At 30.8% G+C, this 19142-nt stretch overlaps 2 protein-coding genes across 7 annotated transcripts in view; one reads left to right on the top strand and one right to left on the bottom strand.

Annotated features, from left to right (window-relative positions):
* LOC127698854 (aftiphilin-like) overlaps positions 1–19142 on the top strand; it is a 538231-nt gene that overhangs the window by 227920 nt on the left and 291169 nt on the right. The window lies entirely within an intron of this gene.
* The window catches only part of LOC127698874 (uncharacterized), a 101630-nt gene that overhangs the window by 81774 nt on the left and 714 nt on the right, over positions 1–19142 (bottom strand). For 4 of the 6 annotated variants that reach the window (XR_007980973.1, XM_052202580.1, XM_052202584.1 and 1 more), the window contains exons 2-6: positions 12404–12660; positions 11936–12046; positions 11358–11378; positions 3335–3397; positions 2074–2210 (exon numbers count right to left, since the gene is read on the bottom strand). Coding sequence is in view for 5 of the 6 variants with exons in the window: in XM_052202580.1 (XP_052058540.1) it covers positions 2074–2210; positions 3335–3397; positions 11358–11378; positions 11936–12046; positions 12404–12523 (452 nt within the window). In the remaining variant the exon portion in view is untranslated. Of the gene's footprint in view, positions 1–2073; positions 2211–3334; positions 3398–11357; positions 11379–11935; positions 12047–12403; positions 12661–12970; positions 13052–19142 lie in introns of those variants that run through there. The other 2 variants (XM_052202581.1, XM_052202582.1) reach the window with 2 other exon arrangements.

The following is a 19142-nucleotide window of genomic DNA, read 5'->3' as shown; positions in this document are numbered from 1 at the left end:
GCATGAAAAATCCAGATATGAATCCCTTTAAAAATTCAAATTTTCTAAATGTTAGAATCATAAATCACACACATCTACTGGTCTTTTTTTTCCATATTTTTTATGTAGTATACATTATCTTTTAAGAAAGACATCCTCAATAAACGCTATTAGTTTGAATCTAAACAACAAACATCATTAATAAATCTACAGTTTATAACAGCTTTCAAAAGCAAGAGGTTTGATACTAGCCATTTTTGCCCATGAATCTAAAAAAAATATTATTCAAAATAACACTTAATGAATTTTGTGAGCCTAAAGTGCTTTTCTAGATTTTTGTGAGTCTGAAGTGCTTTTCTGGATTAACCTTCATCACAAAAGCTCAAACCCAAACATTTGAAAACCAAGCATGTATAAGACTAAAACAGTTGAAGAGCTATATGACCATAAATAGACATGAACAGCAGCATTATTCAAGGAATGATTATAATATTTTTTCTGTCTATGAAGAAATAATATCAAAAATGTGGTGCACACTGAATAACCGGCGTAGCAGGTTATTTAAAAGTGTGCACCACATTTTTTGTCGAATAGACAGAAAAAATATTACAGTCATTCCTTATAATTTAATTCTTAATTCCATTTTTAAGGAGTAAATCATAAAAAAAATTCGTAAGGGTTCCGCGGAACCCAGTGTCTCGCCTACTTTTGCTGTTAAAAAAAAATTTAATAAAAATATTCCTCTCTATTCTATCTTTTGATTGTAAGTAGCTTCTGTCCAAGTTTGTTAAAAATCCAGGATAGTTTATGAATCTAATAAATGTTTTAAAAACTTAAACTGCAGACTGTATGTAATGTTAACTGGAAGAAAAACTAAGTCCATTTATAAGTAAAATACAGAAAAAATGGAACAAAATTTTAACAAAATTTCCTTCAAGATACTAGCTTTTAATCATAAACAAGCTTCTGTCCAAGTTTGGTACAAATCCAGGATAGTTTAAGAAAGTTGTTAAAATTTCAAAAGCTTTAACCACAGAGTGAATGTAATGTTAACTGGCAGAAAAACTAAGTCCATTTATAAGTAAAATACGGAAAAAATGGAATTTTTTTTTTACAAAATTTACTTCTGGATACTATCTTATGATCATAAGCAAGCTTCTTTCCAAGTTTGGTAGAAATCCAGGATAGTTAAAGAAAGTTATTTAAATTTCAAAAACTTTAACCACAGAGTGAATGTAATGTTTCCTGGCAGAAAAACTAAGTCCATTTATAAGTAAAATACGGAAAAAATGGAATTTGTTTTTTACAAAATTTACTTCTGGATACTATCTTATGATCATAAGCAAGCTTCTTTCCAAGTTTGGTAGAAATCCAGGATAGTTAAAGAAAGTTATTAAAATTTCAAAAACTTTAACCACAGAGTGAATGTAATGTTTCCTGGCAGAAAAACTAAGTCCATTTATAAGTAAAATACAGAAAAAATGGAATTTTATTTTTACAAAATTTACTTCTGGATACTATCTTATGATCATAAACAAGCTTCTGTCCAAGTTTGGTACAAATCCAGGATGGTTTAAGAAAGTTATTAAAATTTCAAAAACTTTAACCACAGAGTGAATATTTGTGGACGCCGCCGCCGCCGCCGACGCCGACGGAATGTAGGATCGCTATGTCTCGCTTTTTCGACAAAAGTCGAAGGCTCGACAAAAATGTTGATGACGTCACGGTCACATGACAAAATTATGTCTATGAGCTGATAGACAAAAACTTTCAGCCAATCAGAAGACGTGTTACATTCAAAATTAAATTATAAAGTAATAAAACAATGTATTCAGGATGAGAACATGTCAAAGAAAGTTTGGGGAATAATTTCTAAAAATAAATTGCAAGGAGATAGGGCTGAAAATCACAATTTCTATGGGAAAAGGAGGACAATCAAATCATTATCATGACAAGAAAACTATAGACCCATTAAGAATTTTATTTGGGTCTGTGAACAGACAAAGAGCACAGCAATTTTCCAACACAGGATTTCAGATTCAGACTTTAATTGCCAATTTTAAGAACTGGTTCCAGTGTCTGAAGTTTTCTTACCTAATGAGATCATAGAAATCATTTCTATTGGCATGTTTTGCTGGTCCCCATTGTTTTGCTGTCTGTGATCGTGGAGAAAGACTTGAATTTGAATTCTCCGTACTAACCACTGGTTGCTTCCTCTGTAATAGATGCTGCTGCAAAAATCAAAATAATAATAATATTATCATAACATCAAACCTTTAAAAGGAATATTTCTAATGTAATGAAAAGTGAAAGCTGACTTCAGTGTTGTTTATTAAAATAGCTATTTTCAATAAAATCCTTTACTTTTTCCTTAACACATTAAAATACCAATTACTAATGTGACATCAATGTAGTAATCTGGTCCGAGAGGTGACTTTTGTTGTTTACATTTCAAAAAGAAATTAAAAAAAAAGACCTTGAATTAGTGCTAAAATTCTTTTTCAGCTAGTTCTTTTACGGTATGTCCTTCATTTTCACATATATATAAAAACAGCTGCGTCTTGAGCATATGATATGCCAATCCAACTTAATAAATATATATGAAAGGATATTAGGGGAAATGTCAATGAATCAGCAACCTAACAAATGATATCAATAGGTTAGAACGGTTAGATAGTTATAAAATTTCATTAATTGACTTATCAGAATACAAATCATAATTTGTTCATATTTTGACAAATAAAATCCCATTACTCTTGATTAACAGCATTTGTTCTGTTGCTCTCATTAAGATATACCCCCACATCTCTATAAATTTGTATGAAAATCATCAAAATAGAACGGAAACTTGTCTGCATGGAACCAAATTATGAAAACATTTTGTAAGATCAAATAAGAAAAACTTGAATAATATTGTTTGGTTCCAAAATTGTGAAATTTTAAATGATACTATTCCTATCACTATTGTTACATAATGACCAATTTGAAATTCACTAAAATCTAAACAAATCTCATAAAGATCTATTGGTCTGCAAAACTTTAATTATTGTGAGACTTGCTTGAATGGACGAACGAACAAAACAAATGCAAGAAGAGATGGAACAACTGATGAAAAAAACTATCTATCACTAATAAGCATAAGATACAGTCCAATTCTGACAAATCTCAATGAAAACTCATCAGTAGGTATATATAAAACAGGGTTTGTTGGAAAGCACTTATATTGGTATTAAATTGACCTAATGTGCCATGTCACTTTTTATTACATTATTGTTATATTTAACAAGAAAAGTGACTTAATGGACATAATTGTTTCAGTATCTCTAGTTCAGAGCTTAACATGACCTTGACCTACCTTTAATGGCTGACCAACAAATCCTCGACTTTCTTCTTTAATTCTAAGTTGCTCTACCAATCTCTGTAAAAATAAGAACATATGATGTTTACTAAGGTAAACTTGTTGGGTTGCTGTCTTCCTTAATATATTTACCACACATCTCCTTTGATTTGTAAATCACCTTAGTATTTTGGTAACATTTTTACATAATGTTTTGAAGAATTTAACCCTAACATGTCTTTTTATATATTTTAAAATGGATTTTTGCAATTCTAATTAAAAACTGATTGAAAACCTAAAATAACAGTTTATTTGACATCCAGCCCCAAATATTACAGGAAAATATCCTGCAACTCAAAAAGTAAAATGTACTGTTGTTTCTTTTCTCAGAAAAGCAGGGAAAAACAGTAGAACTAACCATGAACATTTTTCATATCCACAAAATAGATACAATACAATGTACAGCCAAAATCAATCATTCGTCAACCCATGTCCTTGTAATAATAAACACTATTTAAATTGTTACAAAAGCATTTGAAAAAAAAAAATACAAATTCTTGTCTACTGCAACTTTTCCTGAGATATACCTCTGGCTGAGTACTGCCTAAACAATTTTGATTGATTTGATCACAGACATTCGGTAGGAAAACTACCAATCCTAGTCAATCAAGATTTGAGTCAAACCCACCTGCAATGTGCAGGATTAGAACCCACCTGCAATGTGCAGGATTAGAACCCTACTGCAATGTGCAGGATTGGAACCCTACTACAATGTGCAGGATCAGATTCAAACTCACAACCTCAGGGTTGACAGGCTAGTGATACAGTAGTACAACTTAGATCACTTGGCCACCGAGGCCCCTAATAATTTTGATACATGTACATTTTCAAAAAGAACTCATAACAACCCAAATATAAACTGTTAACACAGAGATATGTCTTGTCTTTTTGTACTTTTGATGATGCAAATGTTGAAATCAAAATAGCAATACTTTAACATGTAAGTTATGCAAATATTCAAAGTCAATGAACCATGACTGAAGGTACATGGCAAAACAATCTCCATGGAAATGAGATGTGCCAATGCTTATACAACTGCATACCAAATACCATAGACTTATCATAAGTCGTTCCCTTTCAACAAACCTAAACACAAACATTGACTTGTAAACTATGTAAAAGTTTCAAAGTCAATGAACCATGATGAGGGGGTGGGGCTATATAATCTCCATGGAAACAAGACAAGCAAATGCCAATAAATTTGCATACCAAATATCATTGACTTAACATTAGCGGTTCATCTTAAACTGATCTAATCACAAACTAATACATGTAAACTAAGCAAAAGTTTCAAAGTAGATAGACCATGACTGAGAGGGCGGGACCAAATATTCTCCATGGAAATGAGATGTGGTAATGCTTATAAAAATGCATACCAATTAACATTGGCCTACCACTAATGGTTCCCCTTGAACTGACCTAATCATAAACTAATACCTGTAAACTAAGCAAAAGTTTTTAAGTCAATAGACCATGACTGAGGGGACGGAGCCAAATAATCTCCATGGAAATGAAATATGCCAATGCTTAAACAACTGCATGCCAAATATCATTGACTTACCACTAGTGGTTCCCCATAAACTGACCTAATCACAAACTTATACATGTAAACTAAGCAAAAGTTTCAAAGTCAATAGTCCATGACTGAGGGGGCAGGGCCAAATAATCTCCATGGAAACGAGATTTGCCAGTGCTAATACAACTGCATACCAAATATCATTGACCAACCACTAGTGGTTCACCTTAAACTAGACCTAATTACAAACTAATATATTGTTAAACCGCCTCTGCCGCCGCCGGAAACAGCATACCTATGTCTCGCTTTTTGACTCTGTCAAGGTGAGACAAAAACTGACCACTTGCAATACAAAATTTGGTAAACACATTAAATAGTTGCTACTGTAACATTATATGAACTCTGTACAAAAAAGATTAGTTTATCATGTTTATTGCAATATGTGTATAAACAACACTTTTATAAACCATTTGAAAGACCATAATCAAAAAAGTGTTACTTCTAAAAATGATGAAAAATGTGGTCAAACATGACGTAAGCATGTGTTATAAATGCCTTTTACATCTAAAAGTGTATGGACTCTTAATAAAATACAGCTTGCAAACAAAATGCCATAAATATAATGGCCACTTATAATCCAGGGATAAAAGTATCATACTCCTATAGTAGACAAAGTATTACCATAAAATATGTATGTGATAATTGTCTATAGCTAAAGTAATCTAGCATCCCTATTTGCATATTTATAATTAACTGACTAACAAAGATTATTACTACAAATACCAAAGAATCAATATAAAAGTACACTTGAACTCTGATCTAGCTTGTATACATAATATCTCTAAAGTATGTGTAACCTTGGCTTAATTTCTCTAAATCTTCAGGCATTTAAATTGGTTTTGACCAATTGGGATAAATTTTTGATGACCAGTTGGATAAATTTTTGATAAATCAAACAGTAACTAACTGATTGTCAAATGAATTGTCTGTGATTTCCCAGAAAATCTATTACATGTAGCAATATCATGCTTATAATTTTTTGTTTGAATCATTAGAATAACAGACTCTTTTACCACATTAATTATATATGTTTTAATCAAATATCAATGATAAATATAATAATCAACAAGTACATGTATTTGTAAGAGATAAATCAGTCCAAGGAAAATTATGTTATGGAATTTTATAATGTTTCTAACTAAATAAAATTGTTTCTTTATTTTATTCTTTAGAAATTTGAATCAATCCTAAGGAATGCCTTCTTGATAATTATCACAGACTTTTATAACTAGGAAATTAGATTTTTCATTATTCAAATATTTTTTATTTTTTATAATTTAGTCATCATGGTCATTTTTCATTGGGTAAAGGTCAAAGTGACAGCAACCAAACAGTGTAAGCATCAAACAATAAAAACTTAAAAAAAAATATTTCTACTATTGACCAGTGTCCATACTCCATAGTCCATACCATAATAACAAACTGTGTTTGAATTGCCAAGAGTGTTAACAACCTATGAATAAACTGAACAGATCAAGTGACCCAAACAGGCAAAAACAACTGGCAACAATGAGGTTGAGACCAGGGCTTCTAAAACAGTTGTATTGTCCGGACTTGTCCGATAAGTAAATTATCAAATAAACTGTTGACACAGAGATATGTCTTGCCTGTTTGTAATTTTGTAGAATAATGCAAATATTGAATCCAAATGGCAATATTCAAATATGTAAACAAAGCAAAACATTCAAAGTCTATGAACCATAACTAATGTGCAGGACCAAATAACCTCCATGGAAATGAGAAATGCCAATGCTTATAAAACTGCATACCAAATACCATTGACTTATCATAACTGGTGCCGTTTACACTAACCAAAACATAAACTTTACCTTGTAAACAAAGTAAAAGTTTCAAGGTCAATGAACCATGATGAGGGGATGGGGCCATATAATCTCCATGGGGAAGAGACTTACAAATGCTTATACAACTACATACCAAATATCATTGACCTAACATTAGTGGTTCCTCTTAAACTGATCTAGTCACAAACTAATACATGTGAACTATACAAAACTTTCTAAGTCAATATACCATGACTGAGGGGGCAGAGCCAAATAATCTCCATGGAAATGAGAAGTGCCAATGCTAATTCATCTACATACCAAATACCAATGACCTACATGTACCAATAGTGGTTCTCCATAAACTGACCTAATCACAAACTAATGCATTGTTGACGCCACTGTCGGAAACAGCATACCTAAGTCTCGCTTTTTGACTCCATCAAGGCGAGACAATTAAAAACTACAAATCACATTTTTCATTTATTGAACATCAGAAAAATAATTTAATAACTGTGATATGACACATGTTACCAAGCCTTAATTCTAAAAAACCTTGGCCATTTTCTTTTAAACAAACATTATTGTAGGTTGTCTACTTGAAATTTTACAAATTATCTTACTTCCTTATTTAACATCACAAAAATGGTTCCCTGGGGAGATATATAACATTGAAATAATATTTATAGCGTGTTTATATACATTCATGTTTTATACATAAAAAGATGACAGACAGATCATTCAGTACTACAAAAATCAAATCCTGCAAAAGTCTTTTCATAATTATTAAGATGTTGTGCCATTACGTTGTACTACACATCGAAATGATTGTGAAAAGTAACCTGTCTACCATATAGGTTAGAAGGATAATAAAGGAACTGAAAGAGACTAGTTGCTGAAACGTCTTTGAAGAATGGTTTAAACACTACAAAAATGTCAGATGTGTTTCCTATTGGAGTTTCTACACAAGATTTTATAATGTCTTTAATGTTTTTATTGTTTGGTTGCTGAGAGCTCAAGAGTGTCTAATTAAAAAAAGCAAATTTCCTTTCATTCATATTACAATGAACATGACAATCATTTTACTGTTTTATTACCTTACAGTGGGTGGAGGACCGATGGCAAGAAATGTCAATGTTCATTATGCATGAAGAAAATTCTTACATTTAATCCATTAGATGATGCAAATTAGATACGAAAAAAAATTCCTTTCAATAGTCATGATAGTATACTGAATTTAAAAGGATGTTTGCTTCTCTTGTCCTCTGGTTTTATCCATGTAGTTCCTTTAAAAAAATTTGCCTGCTAACCCCCACTTTTCTTTTATTACATATAGTTTAAAAAGCCATATTTGAAAATCTTTAAAAAATCCTTGTTATCTTTTCATAGTTTTAGAAAGAAAACAGGTGCCAATGTTATATGTATGACAAATCTAGAGAGAATAATTTCCTGCCAAATTTTCAATGGCTTATATCTCGAAAACAAGCACACAGACCCTTCATTTTTTTCTACTTTTTTAGTTCCTTTATTCATATACTAACAATTTATAACAGTCTTTTAAAAAGTTTGTTATTTTGAAACAGAGCAGCCAACATCCTTCATATATAATGTGACTTCATTATTTATTGTTAGGTACTAAATTCCATTGATCTAATAGGTAAAGATGAGTCATTATTTAAATATTGAACAAAATACAAATTTCTATCATTATTGTTTGAAGAATTTGGCAAAACCATGAAATCAAGTATCCATGAAAATATAATTTTTCCTTCAATTCAAGGAAATTCTTACCACAAATATAAGTGAATTCACAGTATATGATAAATAAGAATTGGTAAAAAAATCTTATATAAAACTCGACCTATCTGATTTTCTAAAAATCGTCTTCCATTAAACAATAAAGAGATAGTTTTGATTTTCAATATTCTCATATGCAAAATTGCAGTCTAGTATATATACATGTAGAAAAAGTGAAAAGAAAATTCAGATAAAAAATCATGAAAAACGAAAGAAAAATTTGCTTTTTGATATGAATAGAAACATAACGATTTCAATGAACTTTGATTTAAGGACAGAAGATTAATATGAAATGAGCTTAATAATTATTGCATCACAAAATAAATAGAGCTTGATTTAAGCATGTTTGAGGATCAAAGGAATCTTTATAACTTGTATTTCAACATTATTACATAATTATATATTTCCTTTACTTAGAATAGTAATCTTTCAATCAAATACAAAATAAAAAATCAAACATCTAGCAATTTATATAAAAATGTAATCACAATAACAAAATCCTGGCAGGCAATACCATTTATCCTTTTTATCTACAAACAGTTTAAATTCAGTTTACTAAACTAGTAAGTACATGTACACAATGCTGGCTTCATGACTGACATTTTAAATACAGTAGCAAAAATACCAGTAATACCATAACCCAAACAATTCAGAAGTTATATTCCGTTGCTCTATGATGGCTACATTAACATCGCAAGGAGGAGAGATTGATTAAGGGGAGAGAATGTATTATTTGGGTCAGTAATATCATAGTACATAGTGAAAAAAATGTGAATGTGGTAAGTAATGGGTCTGTAATATCATAGTACATAGTGAAAAAAATGTGAATGTGGTAAGAAAACAAAGGACAAACGGAGAAGGGGCATTATAGGGCTTATTTATGTCTCGCCCTAAATATGGGCACATCTTTTCATTTGATGTTGGTCAATAAACTGTCTTTCAGCAAAAAATAAATTAAAATTTAAGGCAACAACCTTAACAAGTTAACAACAGATCAATTCTAAATTGGTTGAATCTGAAAACTGGAAGTACCAGGACAAGGGGAGATAATGTTGACTGACATTAGGGAACAAAGTTATGTGCAGTTGATAGAATGAAAAAAAAAACTATATATAGCAGAATTTTCCCAGGGTCTTCAGCTTGTGGAATATACGGAAAAAAATACATGAGAGAAAAGCATCCAAATTACACATGCCTTAGAATACCCCCATTAAGTTAAAGAAGATGTTGTTTTTCTGCTTTTTTTTTGCTTTAGTAGACACCCCACCACAGCAGAACTATGAAGCCTAGGTTGATTTAATTCTATATCCCAATGATGTTTAGAGTCTACAAATATAGGAGTCAACATACCTAATCACAAACTTGTCATCATAACATTGAAAGATGGTAAAAAAAATAACATTATAAAGGGACACAACTCCAGAACGTTAAAAGTGCCTGTCCACCCAAATTCGAGTTTGATCTGAGTTTTGTGGTAATAAGCATTGTGTATAAGAGTCATAACATTTGGTTGAGGCAAACTAAAGTTAGAGAACGGAAATCAATTTCAGGATGTACGTATGGACAGACAAGGGTAAACCTTAATGCCCCTCCGCTACGGCGGGGGCATAAAAAATGTTTTCAATATGGCAACTTACCATGACAACTAAACAAGATAAAATTGCAAATTTGTTAAATCACTTACACTAGTAAACATCATGCTCAGTCCTTAATTTGATTTCCAGACTTATCATTTGTGGTAAATTCAGTAGGGTTCAGTATTTATCTGTACAAAACAGCATTCTGAATTGTCTGAAAAGCTACTAAACAGTATAGGTACTGGATTGACTGTAAGCCATACTTCTAAATAGTACTGAATTTACAACACGAAAATATTGAGAAGTAACTTAAACTCCAGAAATGAATGTTTTTCAGATGTTGTCAAGATTAAAATGACCGTTTAAGACTATAATTCATTTATTAGTGATATATTGGTGTGGAATAGTGTGATAACACCTAAAACACTTCAAATTTAAAGAAAATATCTACTGAGGTATAAAACATTTCATATATTTAATTTTGTGCTTTCTAAAATGTGCTGGAAGTTTGGTAAAAGCAAATATGCATGAATTTCTGCCAAAATCTAACTTCTACGAAAAATTAACTCTTCTTCTTGGTGACTTGTTTAAAATCATGTTCATATACCCCACGCCCTAACATTGTCACTACGCAAACAAAATCTCACTAGATTTCTAAGTTCAAAGACTCAAGACTCCTACAAAAGTTCAAAGGGGCATAACTCCTAGAAAAAAAGTTGAATCATCATAAAATCCTGTATACATGCACATCAACTTAGTATCTCCTTATTATCTACAAAGTTTCATAAAATTCTGTTGTTTGGTTTTAGAGGAGTTGTGATGACAAAAACAAGACTGAAGGACAGACAGACGGGATGGACGGGTCAAAAATTATAAAAGTATATTTGAACAAAAGCTTTATATTCTTGGGATAACATAGATCTTAAGACCCATATTACTTAGATGTGATGTGCAGCTTCTGCAATTGGTGCTCTCAAATATCAAGTGCAAAGTTGACATGCCCAAAAACAAAATCATTATGCAGGTCTATCTTTCACAATTCTGTTGCACAAAAGATAAAACCATCAATAAAAAAGATATATTAATTATATATATAATGGTGGATGGAAAAGGTAAAAATCACAAATGCAGGTGCTACGGACCCATAAAACAATTGAAATAAAAAAGTTACTTTCCAATACCACAGTAGATATCAAATACATACTAAATACTAGAAATAGCAAAATGTGAAAAAAAACAATTAATTTTACCTTTCTTTGTTCCTCCTTGCTCTAAAATAATTTAACAGATGGTTTATAGAAATTCTTTGTAAAATGTTTTCCTAGCGCTAGAGAGAGGTCTGAGTTTAGTATATAACTTAAAATAAAAAATTCCAAGGAAGATGTGTGTCGGCTGCTGTCTAAACATAATATATTATGAAGCAGAAATGGCAAAGTTCATGTTTTGGTATGGGAAACCCCAAAAATCACTCAAATCAAAAATTAAAACAACAAGTGCATGACTTCATGTCTTCTAGAATCTATTGTTTTTGCATTTCTGTCACATTTTTTTAGTCATCTGCTGTATTATTCCTTACAGTGATTTGTTTTCCTGTAAAACTTCTCACAAAAAGATTTATATACAAGGGAAGTAACTTATAATGAAAAGATTTTTTTAAATTAAACTATTTAGTTCTTTTATCTTGTAATACTTTTATCTTACTGATCTGGACTTATTGGCAAGGATACACTGCTGAAAAGACAAAAGCTGTTTCTTTTTCTCAAAATGTATAAATAAAAAAATTCTGATTACGGTAATCCTTTTTGTGCCCCTTCCTTTAAGAACTTACATATCGTCTTTGTTCTGTGGGTGTGCGTATCCTATTTGAAATTCTTCTACCTCTTGCCAATGGAGAAATGCCCACTGTTGTTTTTACAGTTGGAGGTTTTATGTTCCCTTCCTGGAAATTGAAAAATAAGATATGTAGTAATACATTAGGGTCTGTATGTTTTTTTTTTCATATCTTTATTCTTTAATTTTTTTGACCATTTTTCTCTGTTCTTTATATATTTTGCCAATTATTCTCTATTCTTTATATTCTAACACCACATTATTCTCTATTCTTAATTTTTGTGCCTATTTTTCTCTATTCTTTTTTTTTTTTTTTTGACCATTGTTCATGTAAAATGCCCTCTTTTCACTACCTTTAGCGTCAAATGAACATAAAAGTTTTAACTGCATTTGTCACTATCTCTGATATTATGTTTTGTTAGGATGTATCAAAATTCCTGAAAGTGATAAAAAAAGTTTTACTTACCAAACCAAGATAAATACCAGTCATATTGCGTGGCTGGGCTTTGCTAGGAACACTTTTTGTGGTGAATGGCATATTTCTAGTCACTGGCAAATCCGGAGAATTTGGTGGTAAATTCCTCATGATTAGTCTTATGAAATTCAATTTATTTTCTCCATTTAAAATATCACATATCTATAATTCACATAGATTTTTTTCTGATTATATTGAAGCTTGAGGTTCCTCTCTTTACATTTTGTTAATTGTCTGGTAAAAATTAGCTACAAATAGAAAGAGTTGACATGAATGGTAATATAATCTCATAAATAAATATTTTCATTATTGTTTTTTGTTAAGAACAAAAGAAATTAAATAAAGTACTTGTAACGTAACAGACTTACGACATATCATGTTTCTTATTTTGACCTGAAAACTATTCAAACCGAACAATTTTAAAGTGGTAAAAATCAAAATGTCATATATTGATCTAACACAATTTCATATTAATCCTCAACAAAAGATAAACATAAATGAAATATATCGTACTGTTCCTTTGATAAAACTGAAGTTTTCAATGTTAATTATATTTACCTATCAAAGCAATATGTTGATGTTTTCTAAAAAATGTACAACTATAGAAGAATGCCTCACTTTTTCAAATCCAATCAGCATTTAAATTGTAAAAAATATTATTAATATCAATATTACAAGATTTACCGATTTGATTCCGATTGAATCTAAAAGGGGGAAACACAAGGTCATAATATTTCTGATTCTGACACAGTGTCATAGAATTAAAACCCATAGTATTTAAACAAGACCAATTTAAAGATATAGTGTTAAAATCCCACAGAAAAATCTTATCAAACAGTTCAATCAAATATTTCATTTGGCAATAGGCCACCCTACATGATACTCGATAACTTTACACATTTGAAGTGTTCAATAAATTTCATTGTTTATTGAAGCATTATATTGCAACACACGATACACATTGAATGATATTGATATGCAAGTTGCTAGACCTATTAAATTAACACTCTATATAGGCATGTAAATTTGAAAACATTCCTAAACTGACTTAGATGTTTCAGTATTTTATAATTCTCTATCTTGTTATCTCCCTTTCATTGCTCATTCAAAATTTGATAGACATAATCCGTGTCAATGAAACTTGAAAGATTACCAGTTAACAAGTCCAAAAACAGCAAACATATAGCCATAAACTTGACTAATAATTCAATACTGTTGAAGTCAAACCTGGGTAACTTCAATCAGAGACAATATATATGTATGTATGTCTCGATCTGCTTCAATATTAATGTAATAGTACCAAGAAATTTTCACATGAATAAAAGTTTAAGGAAGTTCCAAATTCTCTACTTCAATATTATTGTACCGTAAATAGTACATGTACCAAGAAATTTTCACATGAAGAAAAGCTTAAAGGAATACAAAATTTCAAGTACTCAAGCTACATGTATAGTACTACATGTTCATGTACATGGCATCATTCCACAGATGATTAGAAACAGTTGTCTTGCTAATGTAACAGTCATGACCTTTCATACCCTTCATACCTGTAAAGTGTCTTATTAGACCTGTAATAAAAAGGATTACAAACCATGGAAATTTGCATCAAAACATACAACTTATATAAACTTTTTACTTTTCATATGCTAAAAAAATGAACCATGCTCCAATCTGTCCTATCATGAAAAGATGTCAATTCTCATGATTTTTTAATACCATTTCTTGTCCTGGATGGTGTAGTTTGCTGTAGCCTACATTGACAGTTGACCTAGCTGAACACACAGATACCAAAAGGCTTATTTGAAGGAAATTAGTTATAACTATGTGTACATGTTTATGATATTCTTCTAAAGACCAATCAAGTGAAAAATCCAGATTTTTATGATATATATGTTTCCTATTTTAGTGAATACTTGGCCTGGAACTGGAAGTTATTGTTTTAAGATTTTTTCACTATCAAAACATTTATTAGTGACATTTCTGCAAGTTTTAACCAGATGTACAGTATTAGCTAGTGCATACTTATATTAGCCCAGCTATACATATGATCCAAGTAGGTACCTGGCATCATTCATGCTAACAACCAAATTTGGAATATTGGTGTTTAAAGAAGGAAAAGTTAAAACCAATCAAAGAGTGCTTGCCTAGCTTTGAACATATTGTGACAGTTCACAAGCTAATTCTAAAAACTAGAAAAAAAAAGGTAAAGCTGAAAGTTAAGGTCACTCAGAAAAAGTCAGAACATTCGTTTCGCTTTGAATTGGACAATTTAATGGAAAGCAACCAGTTCTAACGTAAGGAAACATTGGAACAGGTACCCACATTATTTTCCTTAAATTTCTGGAAAGGGGTTAATATTAAAAGTAAATTCTAAAATTTAACTTTTACCTTTAAATTTTAGTTTTATTCACCCAAGAGAATGGTTTTACCCTGTATAATCTATATCAAATAATCAAATTTAAAAGTAGAACTCTATGTTTCTGGAAAGTAAATACAGTGCTTACATATAGTGGATTTAGGATTTTCCACTTTTACATCATGACAATTAAAAAATACTTCTCAAGCAGAAAAAACTGTACCTGATACAACTCTTAAAAATTTATGAAAAATTGTCCATAACTTTCATGGAAAAAAACGGCTCATAACTAATTAATTGCAAATGGAAATGTGGAACGTGTCAAAGAGACAACAACCCGACCAAAGACCAGAAAACAGCCGAAGGCCACCAATGGGTCTTCAACACAGTGAGAAAATCCCACACCCGGAGGCGGGCTTCAGCTGGCCCCTAAACAAAATGTGTACTAATTAAATGAAAATGGATGTCAAATCAAACTCCAAAACATATAAATGAACTAAAATTAAAAAAACATACAAGACTAACAAAGGTCAGAGGCTCCTGACTTGGGACAGGTGCAAAAATGCGGCAGGGTTAAACATGTTTTGTGAGATCTCAACCCTCCCCTATACCTCTAGCCAATGTAGAATAAATAAACACACAGCAATACGCACAGTAAAACTCAGTTTGAAAGAAGTCCGAGTCAGATGTCAGAATAGGTAACAAAAGAAACAATCCACAAGTAGAAAAATCAAATCATCTACAGGGAGCTTGTAATAATTGAACCAAATATAGCATACGAATTAGGTACCAATACCAGTTTAATTGTACAAAATTTGGGTTTTTGTAAGATGTGCATATTAAAGGACTGAAAATCCATATCTCTTAAAGAACAATCTAAATTTTGTCAAAATTGAAACAGAAGCCTGCCTTTTTGGAATAATTTAAAAGATCTTATGTTGACACAGAAATGTTCAAAAATGTAATTTTTTTTATAACAAGTAAAGTCCAAAAAGTCAGACTGGAAAATCTAAAAATAAAAAAGAAATTTGTCAATAATCATTATGAAACAAAACTTTGTGTAAAAATTTCCTTAATATCAAATATAGGAAACCTAAGTTAACCTGAGAACCAGAGATGCAAATTGTCAAATGCTTAACAAATTATTACAACTATGAAGCTGAAATTGTTGAAATTGTTGAAATAGAATGGAGCTTTTTTTCATTATCATAACCAAACATTGCAGGGTTAACAAAGTATTACCTGGGCCCAGGGTTTTCCCAGGCTGGGCAATACTCCTAGAAACAAGTAATACTGGGCAATATAATTGTTTAGCTTATTTATACACATAATAGTAATGACTTGTTGTAGTTTCATAGTATTATAGCTAAATATATACTTTTTATACAGATAATTACCATTGAGAATCATTTTTAGATGATTGAAAATTCAATTTCATCCTTTTCTCAACTAAACAAGGAATTGCCTTAAATCTTAGGGTCAAAGTTCCAAAGGGAGATTTCTTCTGTCAATTCCAGTCTTGTGTTACTTAATACTAGTAAAGTAATAGAACTGGTTATAGTGAATTTGAGTTAATGTACGAAGTGTTAACGGACAGACAGACACTGGTAAACAATAAAAGGTCTATAAAAAGTAAATAGGAGTCAGGACAGAAATCAAATTGAAAATTTGTAACCTTTGACCATATCATTTGACCATATCAACATCTAAACCATTGCTATGATGTCAGCCTTTTCATTTACTGTGGTTTCTTTTTCTAGAATCAACGCTTCCTAAATCTGTCGCTGAAATGGACTTACCAAATTATATTCAATTGTTTACTTTGTGTGCCTAATTTCATTAAGTTTGAATTGGTTAATCTACTAATTTCTGTTCTCTAATGGAATTAATTTAAAAATTTACCTTTAACTTTTGTAATTTTTATATGCCTTCTGACACTGGGAATCGAACCCCTCCTTGAAGTCTATTATGTGTGACTAACATCAAACATCAACAAAACCTCTCAGCTTCCAATGGGTTGCAATTTAGGTGTCTATTTTATATATATACCGGTATATATATAAATGAACATATAAACAAGTCTAAATTGAAAACAACGTTCAAACCTATGATTGCTTGGATAAAAACTGCAATTTTTATACGTGTGCATGCAAAACAAATTTCTTGGTAGAGGGGTCTAAATACAGCACAAACAACATTTTCCAAAAGACCAAAAAAGTGAAAAAGTATATTTTAACAAAACGCATTTGACTAGCAGGTCGAACAACGGATGTTCTTTAACCCTGCTGACTGCCATTGACAATTGCCAAATAAACGGATCACCAGATGTAACAAAAGGGATCTTATTTATTAATTTAATACCAAACAGAAAACAATAAACTTGCGGAAAAGATGGTTTACCGGAAACAAAAGGTGCAAAAATTAGTACACCATATACGGATTACGACAATTAATGTCTCTTCAGTGATGTTAGGAATCGAAACGGTATAAAGGTATAAATGAACATATGATACACATAGGTACAATGGGCACACACAGGGCTTGCACCTTTATATATTCATCATAGACAATTGTATAGTATAAGTTGGTAGCCTCCAGGTTTATATCAATTACATCATGCATGTTCTAAAGAAATCTTGCTAATGAAACAAAAAGACAATTGAGAATGGAAATGGGGAATGTGTCAAAGAGACAACAACCCGACCAAAGAGCAGAAAACAGACTATCACAGAACATCCAGTGCAGATATATTTCATTTACATACATGGACACATGATTTTTTTAATTTTTACAGTAGATGTAATGAAAAGTTTCCTTTTTCATATTCTATTAACATATACATGTATATATATATATATATATATATATATATGATTTTTCTTATCAAATAGGCAGTGCATGTTTGATATTTCACTATTGTTTTCCTAACAATCTGCCAATAGAAAACTTGGAAAAAGCTTCTGAACAATTTTAATTATAAATACGAGGAGAAAAACTCTGTAACAGTTTAAATCCTAGTCATTTGGAGTCTGCTGGATAGTTGTCTCATTGGCAATCGTACCACATCTTCTTATTTTATATCTATATATATATATAGCACTTTTATATCCTATAATAACAAATATATATTTACTTGATTGCCCTAGGCCAAAGTGTTTTATTTGAAAACTTATTTTGTTATAGGGGTTGACACAAAACACATTATCATACATTTGAATTAGGCCTTTATCACTGAACTGATGTTTTTGTTGCAAAATTCTTAACTTTACACCTTTGCTATGTGTGGGACACCTGTCCAGAAATTCAGCTCTGTCATTTTATGGAGTTCGGTTTGAAGTTTTATTTTATTGTCTGATACATACATGTAAGTAAATTAAAGAATTAGGTCATTATTACATATGGAATAATTTGTTTCATCCATTACTGTGCATACACCAGTTATCGCAGATATGTTTTAATTATCATTTTAAAAGAATATATAGAACAAAATTTTTAGATTTGAAATTTTTAAATTCATATTACAGTTTACCTTTTTGCTGGGATATATTTGTAAAATTTAAAGCAGGATCTTTGTATTGAAATGTTTTCAAAATGAAATAAAGTTTCATTTTCAACTGGTATATATAGTTGATTAAGCAAATAAAAACTATGTCAGCAGATATGATTCTGACAAGACACAATTTCAAACACAACTTTTAAAGTTTTTAACTGGACAGTTGTATATTTTGTTGAATTATCATAAACAAATGATGCTCACATGGATGGGGGAGGGGGGTGCTCCACTTATGGAGATCTATATACAGTAGTGTCCGGTAGTTCCACCCACTCCCATTTCTTCTGTAATTGTCACTTCGGTGAATATTTCGTCTTCTATTTTATTCATAGGAACTGTACTTATCATCACTGCATGTCAAATTTTATAGAAAATCTTTTATAATTATGAAAATATCTAGTGATATATATAATACAGTTCCTAAAGCTAACGATTATCATGTTATTGCTTACAAAACTCATTTCTGACTTGAAATTTTTTTTGGGATTATCTGGAATCTCTTTATAAGTGGTCTATTAATAAATAGATCACCTTTTCCTTTCATAAATTTGTGATAAACTGGCCCTCCATACATATTTACTGTGCATGGGCGGATTTACCGGACAAACACATTTCCGATAAAAACACTGATGATCGACCCACTTGTTTTGTTGATTTTAAATTTTATTTCAGATATTTTTTGGGAAATGAGATATACTTCTCAAAGTTGATTTGTAAGTGAATCGATTTATATTAAATTTGATACAATTTGTATATAATTAAGCAGAAATACATACAATCAAAGCCTTATGTGGGCGAATTTACCGGACTGCATCATATGG

Source organism: Mytilus californianus, unplaced genomic scaffold (genome assembly GCF_021869535.1).
Source record: "Mytilus californianus isolate M0D057914Y unplaced genomic scaffold, xbMytCali1.0.p SCAF_4, whole genome shotgun sequence".
NCBI lineage: Eukaryota > Metazoa > Mollusca > Bivalvia > Mytilida > Mytilidae > Mytilus > Mytilus californianus.
The sequence above is the reverse complement of the archived record's forward strand: the minus strand, read 5'-3'. Positions and strand labels throughout refer to the sequence as shown.